At 45.9% G+C, this 21,438-nt stretch overlaps 1 protein-coding gene across 5 annotated transcripts in view; it reads right to left on the bottom strand.

The window, feature by feature from the left end:
- The window catches only part of YEATS2 (YEATS domain containing 2), a 157,848-nt gene extending 136,751 nt beyond the window's left edge, over positions 1–21,097 (bottom strand). For 3 of the 5 annotated variants that reach the window (XM_075569488.1, XM_075569490.1, XM_075569491.1), the window contains exons 1-4: positions 20,908–21,097; positions 19,651–19,772; positions 9,060–9,157; positions 8,471–8,563 (exon numbers count right to left, since the gene is read on the bottom strand). In XM_075569488.1, the coding sequence (XP_075425603.1) occupies positions 8,471–8,563; positions 9,060–9,157; positions 19,651–19,750 (291 nt within the window). In that variant the 5' untranslated portion in view covers positions 19,751–19,772; positions 20,908–21,097. The other 2 variants (XM_075569489.1, XM_075569492.1) reach the window with 2 other exon arrangements.
- Between the last annotated feature and the right edge of the window lie 341 nt (positions 21,098–21,438).

Genomic DNA, 21,438 nt, shown 5'->3' with positions numbered 1-21,438 from the left:
TGCAGTTAGTCTGGGTGCAAGCAAAGTAAGGCTGCTTGGCCTGCTCGCTACGTTATGACAGGTTTGTAACTGTAAAGAGCGGGCCTATTACTGTAGGAAAAAAAAAAACATTGCATAAAGACTGCCATCCTATCCAGAGGTACTGTAATAACTGCGTTTTCCAGTTGCAGGGACTAAAATGAGAGGGGATGGTGGGGTCAGTATTGATTTACAATCGTTTAAAAGGGCGCGCTAGTTTCCGCTGCTCTGATATAGACTACGGAGCGCTGTCTGTTCCGCTCCATACAGACACTTGCCAAATGATACTGTTGATCTCCGAGCTAGTCACAGCACAGGGCTCTGTGGTTCATTCTTGAACAAAGGCTTAACGCCACACGTTCGTGCCCACTTCATGGTGATAATTGGGAAGCTGTAAACCTGTATCTCCTATTTCTTCTGTTTTTTGCACTTACTGTAGATTTTTTTTCTTATTCCAAAATAAAGCCTTTTTGTCCTGTCAAAAAAAATAAAAAATCTAGCTTCAAATACTGTAGGTGCAGGGTGCCTAGTTCGGAAGGCTTACCCTGACTGGGATATCCACCTGGGCTTCCTGGTCCTCTTTTCGGCTAAAACCCTTAGCCACGACCGCTATGTTCTAAAATGAGAACTTGGACCTGGCATCTGACTTAGTCTCTGCAGGGCCGGCTTTCTTCGCTCCAAAAATGAAGCCGACTGCTTTGCTATTCGTAACACAGCAACTTTGAAAAGCCCGCGCTTCACCAACATAAGCCACTGGATGAGCTGGTTCTCTGCCTCAGCCATCTCCTTACATACACTCCGCTGTTCCCTCTCTAACATGGAAGTAGAAGGAGCGACCAATTCCCTCCCACCAGCCAATAGAAACAGGGGCTCGTCTCTTGGCTGATGTCAGAGGAGGTGGCGTGCAAAGCAGGGTCGGCAAGAAATATGGATTAGCCAATGGCAAACGCACCTACGAGTAGCATCTTCCTTCAGCTAACCCATTGCCACTCAATGGGCAGGCTCCACCAGTTGTGACAGACTCAAAAAGGTATCCCCACAGGGTGCCCTTTGTTCTCCGGACCTAGCAATTCGCCCTACCTCGCCCACCAAACGGTTTTGTCACCTATGGACATCCTCTCTCCATTAAACTCTGATGTTTATGCAGACATCCCGGCACCTATGTGGATGCCTGGGCTGACTGTATAGACATTTATAGAAAATGCACCAAACACTATAAAACATATTTTAATACATATTTTGTACCTGTGAGGGAAATGGGTCTGGGATATGTGGGCTCGAAAACCAGGAGTCTGGGAGGCACTGGGTAGCCCTTGTGTAATTCACCCCGCGTACTCGCAAATGATGCCTGCACCCCAAGGAGAATTAGGGGACTACCGGTAATTTTGTCCCCGAACTCCAGCAAGTCTCCCTCACAAATGAATAGAAGAACACAAGCAGGACAGAGATTCTTCTCTCTCTGAAAGGAGCTCTTTCTGCTATCTTCACATCTGAGTCTCTGGACGCAGCTGGATAGGCCCTGGACCCATAGAGGTATATCCAGCCGTGTCCAGAGACTCAGATGTGAAGATAACAGAAAGAGCTCCTTTCAGAGAGAGAAGAATCTCTGTTCTGCTTGTGTTCTTCTATTCATTTGTGAGTGAGACATATTGCTTATACTAGATAGGGTCCATTGTCTATTGGCTGCACAATATTTTGTTATTTGATCTTTCCACATATTATACCACAAGAATCATTAGCGCTCCCCTTACCAGGAAGAATTATCACTACTTTGGACTAGCAAACGGTCCAGACAAAGGGTGTTGAGCAGTTTGTTTTCATTATACATGTAGTATTAGCAACTTTGTCACGATTTGGTGGGGGGTTGTTTGTTACACTAATTATATTCACACTTATTTTGGTAGATTATCACCATCACATTTTATTTTGGGTGATTATGCACATTTCTCACTTTGTTGCACAGATGCGCCCGGTACACCTTTTTTCTTTCTGTTAACCTTTATCATGCAGACTGGCTACCCCCTGCCGACACACATGAAACGTACCCTTCACAAAAAAATCTGCAATATCAACAAGGTAAAGGAGAAGGAGCGGCTCAGTGAGTAAAGACACTGGCTGGCACCGGTTCAATTCCTGGTGTCGGCTCCTTGTGACCTTGGGCAAGTCACCTTATCTCCCTGTGCTTCAGGCACAAAAAAACAGATTGTAAGCTCCACGGGGCAGGGACCCGTGTCTGCAAAATGTCTGTCAAGCGCTACGTAAAACCAGCAGCACTATACAAGAACAAGCCATTATTAAAGCGAATTATCCATTCGCAAACTGGGAAAAGAAGAGTTTCCTTAACATAAGACCGCTTCCAGACAAACTGTACCATTTACACATTTCACGAACTAAAAAGATACATTTGGAATAACCAACTCAGGTTTCTTCACATATCTACAAGCCAGACATTACATACTGTACCAGAGATATCTTATAACCTGAGGACAAGGACAATCCTTTAGACTCACTTCACACAATGAGGCTTGGGTAAATATCAATTTCTAGCATTGACAATTGTTTGAGGAATACACATGAATATGATAGCAACACAGCAGGAATTGGAACCTGGCTACAAGACTGTCCAGATAGGACTATGGGGGACTGTGACAGGGTTAAGTCAGGTACTGATAATTATGCCTGGGAAACATACATCCGAGTCCTTCATCCAGCACTCAGAAGGTTAACCCAGTAAGAATACTTGGGCAATCAGGAAATAAGCCGAGACAGCTGACAACCAGCTTGATAAGGAGGTTACTGCTTGTAGTAGGTGGCTGACAGACTACAGAGCTGTCCTGTGCAAGCTCCTATCCAGAATAATTTTCTAAACTCTCTCTAGGGACAGATATTCCAAAACAAAGATACAGTAAGGACATTAATATTGTTCCATAACTATTGTGGTATAGGTTTAGAGGTTGGGAACTGGACAAAGCCAGTCTGCTGGATTGATAGGGCCTGGAATGTTTAGCAACATCTCCCTATGGGGAGTAGGAGTTCTTTTTATGAGTTTTGTTTTGCCTTAAAGGGACAGTGTGCCCAAATGTTTAATTGTGTTGTGGAGAAAAAACCCCTCAACATTTGGTTTACCCTGAAAATGCGCATGTTGACTACTGTCTGACCTTGTCTACAGGCTGTCCTGACACCGGGACATATTGTCAATTCAAAAGCTCACTTAAAAATGTATCCCTTCAACAATGTATCAGGAAATGCATTATAATATCCTGCACAGAACATACACGGCTCCAAAATTTCGATTCAAAGCTCTCACCACATAGCAAATGCCTAAATTGCAGTTTCAGAGGCCGACCTAATGCACGGTTTGTGGAATTGCCATCATTCAACATTTCTGGATACAAATAAGGGTATTCTGTAAAGACTCTCCAAATAGGACCATGCCTTCAAATCCAGCGCATGCCATTTTTTACTTAATGTATCAAGTAAATGGAGGTCACGTTACAATTGAGGATCTAAGCAAAAATAATACATTTAAGCAAATCATTGTTATGGCTGCCAGGAAAACAATCCCTCAGCTGTGGATATACCAGACCCCTCCATCGATAGAGATATGGAAACACAAAATGTTTAGCCTATTTAACTTAGACTGGGAAGAAGCAACCACTTAAAGAAAAAAAAAAGTAGGTCGATTCTTTAAAGTTTGGGGACATTTTATTGACATGTCTCAGGACCTCAAACAACTAATCCACACCAATTTTCATTACACGGCATGGTTCTCGGCACGTCTACTAGGCCGAAAAACACCAATAAAGCAATAAAACAAATAATCATAAAGCACAATTAATCTTACTATATATTTCTGAAAGCGTCATATGTTTCCGTGTCTGTATGTGTCTCCCTGTGTCCCTCCCTGTGTCCCTAGTGGCAATCCCATTGGACCTTGGGCCAGGCCAAGGAGATTGCTCCCTTGGCCCGCCCCCGCACACCTCTCATTGGCCTGAGGCGGAGTGACGGGCCAAAGGAGAGACGGAGTGACACACACACACACACACACACACACACACACACAAACAAACCACCCCCCTCCCCCACGTTCTCTGCGGCTCTCCCCTCACATAGGCCGCTCCCCCAGCTGACCATCCACAAGAGCGCTCCCCACGGCTCTCACCACCCATAGGCCACTCCCTCACACGGCGCTCTCCCTCCCCCCCCCTCCCCCCCGCTTTCTCCACCCTCCCCCCCGCTCCGCTTATCCCCCCCCCCACCCACACACACAGAGCACGCTCTCTGCGGCTCTCCCCTCACACAGCCCGCTCCTCCGGCTGTCTCCGCATCTCCCTGCGAAAGGCACATCACCTCCTCACCGGAGCGTCTCAGCCTCTCCGCTGAGGAGCCCGAGGTGGAGGAGGAGGGCGGCCGGTACGCGTAGGAAGAGGAGCGCGGCCGTGTGCAAGGTCAGTAAACGCAGGGGAATGGGTTATTAAATGCGTCCCTGACTCCCCCTGGCCTTTGCCCCCTGCCCTCCCCTCCCCCTGCCCTTTGTCCCCTGCCACTCTCCACCTGCCCCTCCTCCCCCTGCCCCTCCTCCCCCTGCCCCTCAGCCCTTTGCCCCCCCCAGCCCTTTGCCCCCCCTGCCCTCCCTCCCCCTGCCCCCCCCCCAGCCCTTTGCCCCCTGCCCTCCCCTCCCCCTGCCCTTTGTCCCCTGCCACTCTCCACCTGCCCCTCCTCCCCCTAGCCCCTCCTCCCCCTGCCCCTCAGCCCTTTGCCCCCCCCAGCCCTTTGCCCCCCCTGCCCTCCCTCCCCCTGCCCCCCCCCAGCCCTTTGCCCCCTGCCCCCCCAGCCCCTGCCCCCCCTGCCCTCCCTCCCCCTGCCCATTGCCCCCTGCCCTCCCTCCCCCTGCCCCCCCCAGCCCTTTGTCCCTCCCTGCCCTTTGCCCTGCCCCTCCCTGACCATTGCCCCTCCCTGCCCTTTGCCCCGCCCCTCCCTGCCCTTTGCCCCCCGCCCCTCCCTGCCCTTTGCCCCCCCGCCCCTCCCTGCCCTTTGCCCCCCCCCGCCCCTCCCTGCCCTTTGCCCCCCCCCCGCCCCTCCCTGCCCTTTGCCCCCCCCGCCCCTCCCTGCCCTTTGCCCCCCCCGCCCTTCCCTGCCCTTTGCCCCCCCCCCCCGCCCCTCCCTGCCCTTTGCCCCCTGGCCTTTCCTGCCCTTTGCCCCCCCCCTGCCCTTTGCCCCCCCCCCGCCCCTCCCTGCCCTGCCCTTTGCCCTCCCCACCCTTCGACGCCCCTTGGCCGCCCCCGCCCTTGCACGCCCCTCCCCCCCACCCTTCCACTCCCCTCCCCCCCCCGCCCTTCCACTCCATGCCCCCTGCCCTTCCACGCCCGGGCAACGCCGGGTATATCAGCTAGTAAGAGATAAAAAGTAAATGGTTCTTAATTAGTCGTAGGACTTCTTTTCATATGGAAAATACATCAGACATGCATACTGGATAAGGATTATTCCCAGCAATTTCTACAATTTCTAAGCAAGGTTTAAGACACATATAGTGGCTTAAACACATATGGTGTATAAACAACGGTCGGGGTAAAAACCTTCGGGAACAACAAATGATAATACAATGGATTACAAACACGCAATGAAGTGGTTCAAAGTTCTATTGGTATGAATAACTAGAACCAGGACTTAAACTATAATGTATTTGTATTTTATTTCTTATTATTTCATTTTTTTTTATAACTTCCATTTTTATTGGGTTTTACATCATATACATTGTGTCAAAGACTATTATCAAGGACAAAACAATGACACCCTACGTTTTGCTCCTGGGAGACGGACAGACGTGAGACAACAGTAACAAACAACACCTAAGCATGGTACAAGACAGACAAGACCCACAAGACAAGGGATACACATTGGGGGGGGGGGGGGGGGGGGGGGCCGACCTTGGAGCCAATATTGGCCCCTTACTAGGCCTCGAGTTCCGGCTTATCTTTACTAGCACTACCGCTACCCACTGTCATCCTTCCCTAACTGACCTACCTGTCACGTTGCTATGTGGTCGTGGATCCCGCTTAGTTAATGGAGAGCGCATTTGTTACTATTAGTGCAATATTGTGGCGGCATCTACCCCCAGGATGTCTGTCTGGGCCAACCAAGGCGTCCAGACTTTTAGGAAGTTTGAGCCAGTGTCGTTGACCAGACTCGTCAACTGTTCCATCCGGCATACATGCCAAATCCTTTTTCTGATTTTGGGGATTACTGGTAAATCAGCTTGCTTCCACAATGCTGCGATCTCGCATCTCGTGGCGGTTGCAAAATGCGCAACCGATTTGTGTGTCGTATTTGACACTCCCTGGATCCGCCTGCCCAAGAGGAACAGCCACGGGTCCAGGGGGATCTCCAAGTTGAGTATCCTTTGTAGCCAGTCTCTAATCTGTTCCCAAATCGGAACCACTCTCGGGCAAGACCACAGCATGTGTCTTAAGTCAGCAATCTCCCATCACTGTTTTGGGCAGAGCGGGGAGTATCCTCTAACAAATTTAGATAATTTTAGTGGGGTGTGATACCATTGTATAAGGACCTTGTATGCGTTCTCCTTTAACGTTGTGCATATCGAGCTCTTGGCTGCAGCTTGCAGAATCTGGTCCCAGTCTTCGTCCTCTAGTGCAGCGGTGCGCAAACTGTGGGGCGCGACCCCCAGGGGGGGCGCGACACTGCCGACAGGGGGCGCGGGGTTTACAGAGGCCCCGCGCGCCTCCCGAAGGCACTTAAATTAAGTGCCGGGGGAGCTGCGGGGCCTCTGTAAACCTAACTTACCGTGGCTCCGGCGGCTTCCTCCCTGCGGCGCCATGGCAACGCGGCGTCAAAATGACGCTGCGAGGTCATGTGACGTCACGTTGCTATGGCAACGTGACGTCATTACGCCGGAGCGCGGGTAAGTTGGGGTTGGCGCGGGAGTGAGGGGACAGCCGTCAGGGGGGCGCAGGGAAAAAAGTTTGCGCCCCCCTGCTCTAGTGCCTCCCCTAAATCAGTCTCCCACTGTCGGATGTATTTAAGTCGAGGGTCGTTTGAAGTCTCCGGAAAGATCACTTCCCTGTACATCCTAGATGTTAGTCCCCTTGTGTCCGTTCCTCTGGAACACAGCTCATATTATTTTCTTTTGAATACTCCTCGAAATGTTTTATACAAAATGGGGAGCTTACACTACCACTAGCATGGTAACTAACTTCTGTGTGATTGCTGTAAGGAACAACCTTGAAAATGTACAACAAATGCAAGAAATGCTCATCTACTGTATGTAAGATTTCCAATATACAACTAAACAAGAAAAAAAAACAACAACATTGTGGTTTATGTACAGATACAAAGGCAATTTTGGAGAGAGAGTGTGTTTTTTGGTGCACCGTTGTGTCAAATGCACAAACTGTTTCTTACATCTGGTGCAGATTGTTGGAAGGTAAAAACATCCCCCAGGTTTAAAGAAGCAAAAACATGTGAAGTCTTATATGTTTTTTATTTTTTTAATAAAATCAGTTCTAAAGTATTAGATAATACTTACTGCATATTTTTTTTATTTTATTATTCAACTCTTAATGCGATTTTTGATTATTTAATTTTTTTTCCCCATTCAATATGTGCACCAATACAATCTGCACACTGACAAGTGATTAGCTAAATTACCGATCGATCCGTTCTCCAGTAATCTATTGCTGAAGATTTGGCTCGGAGGTCCTTTATATCAGCGGTGCGCAAACTGGGGGGCAGGAGAATTTCTAGGGGGGGTGCGAGCGGTTACAGTGCCCCGCAACTCACTTACCTGCTCTGTCGGGTCTTCAGTGACGCGTCGCCATGGCAACACGACGTTAAATGACGCCGCAACGTAATGGGACGTCACACGTCGCCAAGGCAACGCGCATCAAATTATGCGGCGGGGTCACGTGACATAACCCACAACGTCATTTGACTCCGAGTCATTGGGGGGAGGGGGTGGTGGAAATTGCGTGAACGTTGTTACTCACACAATCAGGATTTTGACAGATTTATATAAGGAGTAAACGATTGCCAGCTTAGGTAAGAATGTAGAATGATACAGCTTTACATATACAAATGAGAACAAAAACAGAGGGGGGCTGGGGGGGGAGATGTAGTATTTCTGCTTGAAGATGGTGTTCATTTTCTGACAGGGCCCACCGTTTGCTACATCTCATATTGTCATGTAACATTGTCACACCTTTCGACGCTCCCTAAATCACAATCACGCACATGGGTCATAACTTCGAGCACAGACATTGACACATTAACGCTTAGAAAGGCAGGAATTAGAATAGCGCTCGTCGTCTAATATGGCCTTAGTACCAGTGGAGATGTGTAGCACGGAGACGCCTATAAACATCAATGAATAACCCCCCATGTGTTGGAACACAAAAACACAAGCAGTGTTCCACCTCCACCAAAACAGATTGTTTACCTCTGGGACTTTGCCGAGGGCTGCAGAAGCGTAGTAATTAGCCACAATACAGGCACGTAGTTTATCCATCATACGTCTGGCCTCATTCAGACGCTGTAAAAACAGGAAAATGTTACAAAAAGCAATGAAAAAGGAACCCAAAATAAGTTTTGAGAAAAATCAGCATCTTTTGGCCGACCAAATCAGGGACAACCTCAGGCTGCGTCAGCGCACTTGTTGCTTCGACCTCACTACTCTGATGACATCATTACTTAACTGACTTAGCAGTTGAAATAAGAGGCTCTTAAATTTTCATGAGCAAAGTGAACACTGCTTCTATTAAAGAGGCCAAAAAGTTATGGTACTAGGCCGTATAGTACAGTACCACTACTTTTGATTTATAAAGCTATTATCACTGTATTTCTACACGGTTTTGAAAAGGAAGGCATATATTTTTTTTACAGCAAACATGTTATATGAACCTTAGAGAATTTCTCTCCCCTTCCCCCTAATGTAGTATCGCTGCTTTTTACTTTAGGCAGTTCGACCAGAACGTATAATTATAACAGTGATTCGGAGTGGTCTGCAGGTCCATGAGGCAAGTTCATACCTGATCTATTACTTCAATTTCATGTTCTTTATTCTTCATCTCAATGGAAAATTGCTCTTTTACAATGGACTCAATCTTCAGGATAGTAGCATCGCGAGCTGCACAAGAAGCACAAGGAGGAATGAATCATACTTCTTAACTAAAGTGTCCGAATACAAAGACGCAAGGCTCATCTTGGTTACACAATAGTTTACAATAATGAAAGCAGAAAATAAAGGATGTTCAGCGCTCGTGCTACAGGTGATTGATAATGGAGAATCCCTTTGCTGCACGTGCATGGAGCGTCTCCCCAACAGCTCCCACCTCAAGGTGATCCCCCCTAAAAACGGGGGAAAACACCCTGAAAAACAGAAGAAAATGCACAGATGCGCACCAGGGATTAAGTAATTGTCATTTATTAATAAAAGTACACAAATAGTACTGAGGGGATCCAACCCCACCTCAGCTTAAATGTAAAACAGCTCAGATCCAGTGACCATATACATGAACTCTGTGATAATTTGAATCCCTAAGCAGTAAAACACAAAAAAAGCAATAAAAACAAGTGTAATCAGATTAATTTCATCCTTGGTCACAATTATTTTTTGTTTGATTCCCTTTATTTTTTACAAATCTTGGGGACAGCGATGGGTACTACGTTTGCCCCATCGTTTGCCAATCTGTATATGGGACAGTGGGAGTCACTTGCAGTTCTTCGGTGTCCTCCTCCACAGCTCAAACTGTGGAGGAGATATATTGATGATATTATTATGGTGTGGGAAGGAAGTGAGGAGTCATATCTTGATTTTGTTGCTCTCCTAAATGTAAACGAATTTAATCTAAAATTTAGTGGTGAAAACAGTGCTGTCAGCATTCACTTTCTCGACTTATACATTGAAGCCAACACCATTCATACGAAAACACACTTTAAAGTTACCAATGTTAACTCTTACTTGGACCCATTCAGCTGCCACGATAAGAGATGGGTCCAAAATATTCCATTCAATCAATTTGTGAGATTGAAGAGAAACGACTCCAAGGCTGAGGAGTTTGGAGAACAATCTGTGTTTCTCAAAAAAAGATTTCTTGATAAAAACTATGATGAGGACCTAATAGATTCCTCGTTAAAGAGATTGGAAAAAATTCCAAGAAAATCTTTGATGAAATATAATCACAAAAAGACTGATAAGAGTAAAAATAATAAATTCCCTGCTTTTATAACCCAATTTAGTGATATGCATTATAGGGTTAGTAAAATACTGAAGAAACATTGGGGTATACTTAAAATGGACCCCATTTTAGGTCCCCAACTAAAGTCTCAGCTGGGTATAGTGTTTAAGCGTGCACCAAACTTGAAAAATATGTTGGCCCCCAGCCAAGTCATCAGTAACACTGCAACATCTGGTGATATTAAGAAACGCTTGGGGATCGTGGGCACATATCAATGCGGAAAGTGCAAAGCGTGTAAGCATATTAGCAAAGAGAAAACAGTCACGTCTTGTGTTACTAAATCTATTTATAACACGAAAAGTTTCATCAATTGTCAGACAATGCATGTGGTCTATGTCCTGCAGTGTAGCTGTAATTTACAGTACATTGGTAAGACTAAAAGACCACTCAAGATGCGTATGTTAGAACATTTAAGAAATGTAAAAAAACATACCAAAAATAATATCTAAAGGTATGCCACCTACTCCGCTATTAAAACACTTTAAAGAGGTGCACAATAATGATCCTAGCTGTATCACATTTAAGGGACTTGAAAGTGTATCACCAAACATCAGACAGGGAAATAGAGAAAATTATTTATTGAAACGGGAACAGTATTGGATTTATGAAATGCAAACTAGATATCCTACTGGCTTCAATGAACTTATCGAATTAACTCCATTTAAGGTGAAAAATGTTTTGGTGAATATTTTCTTTTATGATTGTTACTATAGAAGTTCTTTTAGTAGCCCTCTCTTTTTTCTTTTTTACTATTGTTATTTTATGGTATATGTATTAAAATCGTGTGTTTTTTATATATATATTCTATGCTATATGGCCATTTATGTACTAACTATGATCTGCCTTGCTCTGACTATATTATTTATCTATGCATGCTGCTGATGAGTATTGTACCGTATGGCATTGACATTGATTAAGAGCATTCATCGCTTTTGCCAAGGTATGGCATTTAAAGGGTGCTTTCCTTTGGGCCATCCCATTTGATTGGCGGCCGCCTACAAATACGCGTGGATGACGCTGTACGTGACCTCCTGACGAAGCACGTAGTGCGAAACGCGTAGAGGTCACGACAGGTCATCCTGTGCGTGTTTGCCGACAGGCTGAGACGGAGCCTGTGAGAGGCACAAGCGGCGTTTTTCATCTCTGCGGTGCCGTGATCCGGATCTCAAAACGGACACTGTGGACCCGCTTTCTGCCTCAGTGTGAGTTATCGTCTCCCCCTGCCAGCCCCTGATAGTCCTCTATGGCGGTTTTACTCTAAACCAGTTTGGACTGTTATTTTTACTGTTATGTATATTTTTTTACATCATCTGATTACACTTGTTTTTATTGCTTTTTTTGTGTTTTACTGGTTAGGGATTCAAATTATCACAGAGTTCATGTATATGGTCACTGGATCTGAGCTGTTTTACATTTAAGCTGAGGTGGGGTTGGATCCCCTCAGTACTATTTGTGTACTTTTATTAATAAATGACAATTACTTAATCCCTGGTGCGCATCTGTGCATTTTCTTTTTAGTTTACAATAATAGTAATAAAAAAATACCAGAATAAATTAAAATATATTATTAGCAGTAGCATATAACAGTCTGGTCTCATTTGTAATATCCTAAAATAGCGGTGCGCAAACTGGGGGGCTCCCCCTGACTTTATTGGGGGGGCACGGGCCGCGTGGCGGTTACAGAGGCCCCACACTAAGAGCGCGAGGCCGCTGTAAATTTACTTGCCTTCCCCACGCGTCTCCATGGCAACGCAGCAGCAAATGCCGCCCGTTACCATGAGATGTGACGTCACATGACCCTGCAGCGTAATTTGACGCATTATTAGAGGCGAGGGGGGCGCGACCGAGGAGGCAGAAGGTAAGGGGGGGCGCAGGGAGTTTGCGCACCGCTGTCCTAAAAGATATGTCATAATATCATGAGATATTATGTATTGTGGCAGGATGGCCGTGGTAAGTGAGGAGACAACACGACTTTTCTGGTGAACTAGTGCTGGTTGATTTATTTGTCCAAAAAGGGTAACTAAAACAATGGGTACTCTGTCCCTTTAGAAACGTAAACAAAAACCTAACCCCGGTCGGGGCACTAACTAAACAAAAGTGCAGGCTATCTACAGTACCTGGCTAGCTAGCTAACCTAGTTCAGTCCAACAATGTTCAACAATAGCAGATGGCTCCTTACCTGGGAGCTTTATTCCCCCTTGGGACAGGTTCAATCTGAGCAGCCTGTGTCTGTCTGTCAACACTCCTCTGTCTTCTTTCTGTGCCTGAGAGAGACTGCTGCCCCAGAGGCATTTCCTCTTCCTGTTTTAAAGCAGGTGAACTAGCTTAATTTGAATCACCTGTGGACTGCTTAACAAGCTGGGTTTACCCCTCGTCTACTGGAAAGCATGCATACTGCCATCTCCAACTAACATATAGAGAGTCAATGACCCTGTCACGGTATTTTAATCTATTCTGGGCTTCAAAAAGAACTTCATTGGAGGCCCTATCCTGGATTGCCCACTAAAAGTGACACGTGTTAGTTAGTCAGTTCTGCTTAGTATTTACGACCTCCTAACAGCCTCAAAGCAAACTCACAGTTTGTGAATAATTACCGGTACATTCCAGAGAAAGGTGACTCACAGGTTATGTCCTCATTGAAGGACTTCATTAAAAATGAGAATATCATGGGATGTCATCCACTGTACCTACGAAGTTACACATCTGTAATTGTGTGACAGAGTAGCATGTAACAAGACGGCATGGTTAAGAGGTAATAAGGGACAGATATCCATTTGTTGCATACATTTAGGGGCAAGACGGTCGTGATTAGTCTCGTTGCGTCCATAATGACCACCTAAATCTATTGATCAACTCACATGCGTGTAAGTATTACAGAAGGAAAGTTATGAGTACGGGGGATTAGTTTAAACGTTGTTTTGTAGGAGTATTTTTTACTCTATCATAAAACTGTCAATCCCGCAGCTGATTTACAACCGGGTGGTTTTATGTTGTTTAAATGGGGGAAAAATAGGATATGTCTTAGCACAGATTATGAAAATCAGATTTCAACTGAGGTGTCTTTGGACCAAACATGCGAATCTCACTTCTGCGCTAGTAACCTCTCTGGGAGAAAACCTATGACATATGGTAATGCATAGGGTTTTCTGTTTTATCCTTGTATTTTGAGAAACTGTCTTGTATTTATTGTAATTGTATTTATTGTAATGGTATGTTTTTGTAATCCTTTTTCTGTAATCTAAGCATTGTATTTTTATATATATATTAAAACATTTAATAATTGATGCTCTGAATGAACTGATTGCACGCTCTGGTGAGAGTATTTACATTTTCTGACACATTTTGCTATGTTAAGTGCATAGTTTTTCTAGAATAAAACAGGGACCTGAGAACCTGGCAGATTAATATGACATTTTTTTTTGCATTTCTCCGGTGGTTGCAGCATATTATTTTATTTATAAAATGTTTTACCAGGAAGTAATACATTGAGAGTTACCTATCGTTTTCAAGTATGTCCTGGGCATATAAATATGGTTGCAATTGAGTAAGGGGTTAATAATATTAACTCATTGGAGGTACCTTTGAGAGAAAGGGAAGTTGGCTAGAGTAGCCGTGTGTATTAACCCTGGTTGCATATCTAAGTCACGTGCTCACTTGTGTGCTGTTCGAGACAGGTGGACGGATTTAGGGGAGATATTATCCATTTGAGGGACCTTTGCGAAGGTGAAGAATGGGACAGCTTGTGAGCCGTGTATAAATCCTTGTCCCGAAGGGAAGATATTGTCCATTTAAGGGACCTTTATGGGTGCCTTAATGTGCGATAGCACCAGGTCAGTTCTATTCGCACTTCATAGAATAAAGGCCAAAGGCATTTATTATAGTCCCCCGGCTGCAAAACAACAACAACAAAAGCAGTGAGAATTTAGCTTTCAATTTTATAAATAACAGCATACTATTTTGAACTAGTTTTGCAATCGGGAGATTTGTGTCATTAGATCCCAAGAAACTATGAAAGCTTCGGAAAGGGACCAACGGTTTAAAATCTCAAATGAACAATGTATTACTTTATGGTAAAAAAACCTGACAAAACAAAAAGCACATTAAAAAATTCAAAGCGCGCTTACATATTTATTGCAGGAGGAGGTTAACCAGCGGTTTTACCTTCTCTTCAATACATATATAAGTTGTTACATTTTCTGTGTTTTGCTCATTTCTGCATGGGCGTTTTTTTGAAGTGAAACTTCTTTAGTGGCACCTCTGATGGGATAAAACTGGATAGATGGGGGGTGAAATGTGAAACGGAAGTGACGTCACGTAATGGACGCCGCTCCGCTCACACGTCCTGTCACATGCTCCTAATCGCCGCCGCACCACCCCCCCACCGCACACCCGGCTGCTGACCCGACGCTCCTAACGGTCCCACGGCCGCTGTAACGCTGTTCCCCGCCCGCTGCCATGCCGCGCATGCGCAGAAGCGGCTGGCAGCGGAGTCATTCCCCCCACACGCTCCTAGTCCTTCAGCCCTCCACTGGCACACGGCACAAATCCGGGCGCAACCCGCGCGGCACAGGGGCTCAGTCACTCATGCCCGTGCCGGGCGCATGTACCCCGCGGTGGGGGGTAGAATTTGCGTGGGAGGGGGGGGGCAGAATTTGCGTGCGAGGGGAGGGCAGAATTTGCGTGCTAGGGGAGGGGGGAGAGGGCAGAATTTGCGTGCGAGGGGAGGGGGGGAGGGCAGAATTTGCGTGCGAGGGGAGGGGGGGGAGGGCAGAATTTGTGTGCGAGGTGGGGGCAGAATTTGCGTGCGAGGGGAGGGGGGGGGCAGAATTTGCGTGCGAGGGGAGAAGGGGGCACAACACAACACAGAGAGACATTCAAACAACACAGGGAGAGAGAGACAAACTGACTGACACACACACTCACACTGACTGACTCATACTCACACACTGACACACACACACACGCACACACACTGACTGACACACACGCACACACTGACTGACTCATACTCACACACTGACACACACACACTGACCGACAGAGACATTCGCACAACACAGAGAGAGAGAGAGACATACACTGACTGACACACACACACACTCACACACACACACACTAACTGACACACATGCACACACTGACTGACACACATGCACACACTGACTGACTCAGACTCACACACTGACACACACACATGCACACACACACTGACTTACACACACGCACACACACACACACACACACTGACCGACAGAGACATTCGCACAACACAGAGAGAGAGAGACATACACTGACTGACACACACACACACATGCACACACTGACTGACACACATGCACACACTGACTGACACACATGCACACACTGACTGACACACATGCACACACTGACTGACACACATGCACACACTGACTGACACACATGCACACACTGACTGACACACACACAAACAAACACACACACACATACTCTCTGACACACATACACTGACTGACACGTGTGCCGAGCACGCGCGTTATAAGTCAATTTCTGTGACAAAAGTCAAAGAAGTTTCACTTACTATGCGCGTGCACAGCACACACAGCTTTTTTTTGCATGTTTTACTGTGCACGCAGGCAGAATATCTATGGGGTGGACCCTTTTTCGGGTTGGAACATAGAACTAAATAATTACTTCATAAACCAGCACATAAACAGTGGGAGGAAAACGTAAGAGGAAAGAAGGTGAACAAGATATTTAAAGTAAATACATTTTTTTTTTTTAAAGAAAACAAAAAGAGGATAGAGCTTTGAAGGTGATGAGAACATTATATACAAGAAAAGTGGAGTTCCCAGCACTCAAAGGAAGAAAATGGGAACAATACAGGATAAGCCAAATTGAATTTAATATAGCAAAAGTATATACGCAAGTACACTTAATGTAGAATGTACGTGAGGTATATATCGTGCAGACGCGAACAAATATGCACACAAAAAAAGTGCAACTTATACGGAATGCAACACGATAGAAGGGAAGGAAGATGGCGTAAGGGGAAGGACGGGGAGGAAAAAACCAGGAACACAGGGTACAAGGGAATAAGGGGGGCAAGCCCCTTGTTCAGGCCCGTTCCCACAGATCAAAGGTACTTTCCTTAACCCCTATGGTAAAAACCCTCCCGAGTGATAAAAACAGAAAAAAGGGGGCAGCCCAGAGTAGCACTATGAATATTTGATCATGGAAGTGAATAATTCCAACACAGCCCACAGGGACAATGTATTCATACCACCAGACCTCAATGCACTGGAGAAAATCACAGTTCCTACTGTCAAATGTATAATGTCACAATAGAGATCAGTCTGGTCGTCCCAGTGAATACCTGAGAAGGGAGCAGGCTCCTGTTACAGAAGGAATCCAAATGGATTAGGCGACTAGGCACTATGATACCTAAAGGGATAAATAAAGTGCTTGACTTAAGCGGTTTCTAATATATGGGTGGCGTTGGACCATGTTCACCACCTTTCCCTGGGGCCAGACCCTGTGCCTAGGTAGTCTTGTTTAGGTAACTTTTGTCCATGGCCCACACATATTGACGCAATGCTCCCACTTTTCCACAGACTGTCTGCTCCTCATGTTGAGCTGTTGCCCATTTCCGTCTGAAGTGTGTCCATAACCTGTTCCGGCCATATGTCCGTCATTGCCTACATGTGCTTAGTGATCGGTTCGTTGACTGCCATGGTGTTCACCCACCTTTACCTTCCCCTCTCACCTCCACAGGATTGATTGGGTCCCGCTGGTTTCAAGTGCCTCCTGTACTATATCATTTATTCCTGGGGTGATTTAACCTAGTGTCTCATTTTCCCGTGGGTGTTTAGTGGCACTTCCCTTTACACATATCACAACATTGCATTTGATATGATGAACTTTGTTTTATTAACCATACAGGCATACCCCGCATTAACGTACGCAATGGGACTGGAGCATGTATGTAAAGCGAAAATGTACTTAAAGTGAAGCACTACCTTTTCCCACTTATCGATGCATGTACTGTACTGCATTCGTTATATACGTGCATAACTCATGTAAATAGCACATGTGTAACAGGCTCTATAGTCTCCCCGCTTGCGCCCAGCTTCAGTACAGGTAGGGAGCCGGTATTGCTGTTCAGGATGTGATGACAGGCGCATGCGTGAGCTGCCGTTTGCCTATTGGGCGATATGTCCTTACTCGCGAGTGTACTTAAAGTGAGTGTACTTAAAGCGGGGTATGCCTGTATACCTTTATGTTTCATGTTTTCTGCTATATGGATCCACGGCCTCAGCAAGTGGCTGGTTACCAGGACAACCATTGTAACATTACTCTGGTACAGGCTTACGTCATCTGACTGGTCATCTTATGTCATCTGAGTTCACGGTTGCCTAGACAATCTCAATAGCTTCATTCTACTGCAGTTCCGGGTTCGCGCCGGCTGACGCACCACGTGACTTGTGACGTCAATAGCCAGGACCAATCAGCGATCTCGGCCTAACCATGGAGACCTGACACAAACATCTCCGGGTTCGCGTCGGCTGACGCCCTACAAGGTTAGTGATGTCAGTGGCCTGGACCAGTAAGTGCCCCCCCGGTTGCAGTCGATGTCCACTGATGTCATCACCGCCCGGTGGGGTTTTAAACTCCACAGTACAGCTGATCATAGAGGCACCCGGCACTCCAGCTGTAAACTGGGCACCAATTGCTGACCACCAGGGATACGGTGATCGCGCCAGAGACTTTCACCTTAAAGTAATGTTAGGCTTAGATTATAGTCCTTACTTACACGCGCGCGATGGACCGCATAGCCTTGCGCACGCCTGCAGCCCCAGCTATGTGTGAACTTGGCTGCAGGAGATTGGAGAGGCATCAGAGCTGGTTCACCCTCCTTCGCTGAACCGCACACATGACGCTGACGTCACACGGCTGCGCTTGAAAAGAGAAAAAATGTTTTCTTCAAAACGCGGTTGCGCCATCACGATCCGGCGACCGCATAGGGATTATGACATTTGTGTTTCTCGCTTGTGCACCATTGCGCCGAGTATAATCTCAGCCTTACTCCTACTGGGTATTTGGGGGACGACCACAGACTGATCTCTATTGTGACATTATACATTTGACAGTAGGAATTGTGATTTTCTCCAGTTGATTGTGGTCTGGTGGCATGAATACATTGCCCCTGTGGTCTGTCTTCGAATTATTCACTTCCATGATCAAATATTCATAGTGCTACTCTGGGCTGCCCCCTTTTTTGTATTTAGGATGTGTACCCAGTAGGGACTACACTTATATCATACCTCTCAGGGAGGGTTTTTACTATAGGGGTTAAGGGAAGTAACTTTGATCTTATTGATCTTTGGGAACGGGCCTGACGGGGCTCACCCCTGAAACATTGCCCCCCCTTACTCCCTGTGTTCCTTGTCTTTCCCTCCCCTCCTTCCCTCATCTTCCCTCCCTTCCATTCCGTATAAGTTATACACGATAAACACTTCACGTACATTCTGCATTAAGTGTACATTGCGTATAGACTTTTGCTATATTAAATTTAATTTGGCTTATCCTCTATTTTTCCTTCGAATGCTGGAAACTCCACTTTTGTTGTACATTTAGTCTGTGGAGGATATAGGGTTCTCCTTGTTCCCGCTGTACCACTCTCCAATATTTTTGCATATTGGTCCAATGTAGAGTGTAGCCTATCCATTATATTTTTTAATGAGAACTTTATGATCTATACCTAAATTAATGAAAATACTGTTTGCTCTGGGGTGGGAGTGAGATGAGTCTGTAGCTGCGACATTTTAAGTCAACAATAACCCCCAACTAAACTTTTAAAAAAAAAATGTTATTCACCTTCGTAGAACCGGGAACGCAGGTTGAGCTCAATCATGGTGCTCACAGCTCTGTGGAGCCCCTGGATGCTGGTAAGTTTAACGTCAACATTTTGACAGGTACTGCCAAAAACATAGAAATATGGCTACTGGAGAAACCAAGAGAAAGCAGTGACGTCAACACTGAATGGCATCATTGCTTTCTATTGACCACTGGGGCTATGGCTAACCACAGTAGCCATATTGTTCTTTCGAGGAAGTGTTTTTGCCTGGGAGGTTTAAAGGCAAATTTACTGGTAAACGGAGGGGCCTGGAAAACGGAGCAGCACAGTAGAACTCAGCGGGTAACTCCGGAACCACTTAGGTAATATTAAGCTCCACCCACAAAAAAAATAATCTTCCAGTAAAATACCTAAATAATTTGTTTGCGCAGCTAGATAGATGGCTGTGTGTGGACTGTGAAGAAGGGACAAGGGGACTTGGATTAGGTGTGTGTGTGAGGAATTCAGTCCATTAAGTCTGCTGCAAATATAACATGCTGCATGTACCTGATGTTTCAATCGCCTTGTGACGCTTATTCTGATGCACAACCGAGATCTCTTCATAATCTGGATCTTTATCTTCAATTATTCTTTTTACTCCCGACATGTTTCTTTGACAAAAGCGTTAACTAAAAATTAAAAGCGTGGTCAATACAAAAATCGCAGTGAACAAAACAATACAAACATAAAGGTTACATGGAGAGGATGCATGGCATAGAGAAGTTACAAAGAAAAAAACATATACACACACATCTATATTTTTGATTGGATGGTCTCCTGGAGCATGGCAGCATTAGTAACAGTGGAGACAGCAGTGTTCCAAAAATGTTACATTCATGCATTTCAAGTCGGATTAAATCCACAATACAACTGGAACTCCCTTGCTAGGAAATTGATAGCATCAGTAGCTGACCCAAGGTATAGATGTAGAGAGACTTACTCTCTCCACACCATGGACAGTGCCTGCTGCACTTGAGCTGCAGGGGAGCTCCATGCTTCTGAAGGGGACCCCATGCAGCATTAATCCTTTGGTGCCATGACCGCGCATGGCGGCACCGAAAACACTTAGCATTGCTACATCTCTATTCTTAATCACTTCAAAAGAGATGCAACATCTGCCCCCTGGCAGCGACAATGGTTAATGGATTTTAACAGTAAATTTTCCCAGATAATCTGGATGTACAAATTCCCCCTTACCTACAGCAGAACTGGGTCTGCTCCAGATAAATCACCGCAATTTAAAAATATCAGGACCGAGGTTGTCCCAGATACTCTAGATCCACAGGATGACTCAAAATCTAACCACACCGCAATTTTATTTTTGCCCTGACAATGTGGACCACTGTAATTTACATGTACCAGAACTGTCCAGCCAGTCTCAGGACCGTACCTACACGATCATCCCAAAATTAGACTGTATACCATGCCCAGATAATCTAGATCCACATGACCATACTAAATGGGATGTAACTCAAGGACTGACTGAGACATATAGACGCGATCTAAATGAACAACATTGCAAATCAGGGCTGTACATGAACACCTTAACCCATTCAGTGCCAGGATAGGGGTGGGGGAGCAAGGTCGCCTTAACCCATTCAGTGCCGGTCAGCTCACCCTAAACTCTTTAGTGACAACCAGATCACTTTAACCCCTTCACTGCTAGAGAGGTCAGCAACAAGTGCATCTAGCTAACACTAGGACTGCACTAGATGACCTGACTCTGCATGATCACCCTGCTGCTTCTCTCCAGGTGATGCTCACCCGGCACACACTTGAAGGGAGGGTGGTTTGCCCACTCTTGACGAGATCACGTGACCGCTTCGCCCCAGCAGATTTGGGGTTTGCTCTGATCCGGCTGCAGCCTTAAAAATCATAAAGAGCTCCCTGGCGCTCGGTGTGCAGCCGCAGCGGCGAGTACCTATCTGCTCGATAGCAACCAGGCCGCTCGCATTGGGTCACGTGCGTATGAGCTTGCGCCTCCATGTGGGTAAATGCGACAAGACCCAGAAGGGCGCTCACGTCACTCGGCGTAAAGCGTCCAGCGTCCAGCGTCCATCTTGGTATTGGGCAAATGAAAGGGCAACAGAGCTGAATGGCTGCGCGTGTTAAAGTTAAATCGTATTGCCCAAACCTCTTATTAGCCGCTATACACATACTGTGCCAGCTTAGGCTCCAGCCGAAATCAGCTTATTGTTTCTTACAGAAACAACCAAACATTAGTTGCTCCAACGACTTCATGGGATCTATATTCACCATCCTGAAAAGCCAGCACATTTTTTAGAAGGCCAAACT

Source organism: Ascaphus truei, chromosome 14 (genome assembly GCF_040206685.1).
Source record: "Ascaphus truei isolate aAscTru1 chromosome 14, aAscTru1.hap1, whole genome shotgun sequence".
Lineage (NCBI taxonomy): Eukaryota > Metazoa > Chordata > Amphibia > Anura > Ascaphidae > Ascaphus > Ascaphus truei.
Note: the sequence above shows the minus strand (reverse complement) of the source record. Positions and strands in the feature narration are given on the sequence as shown.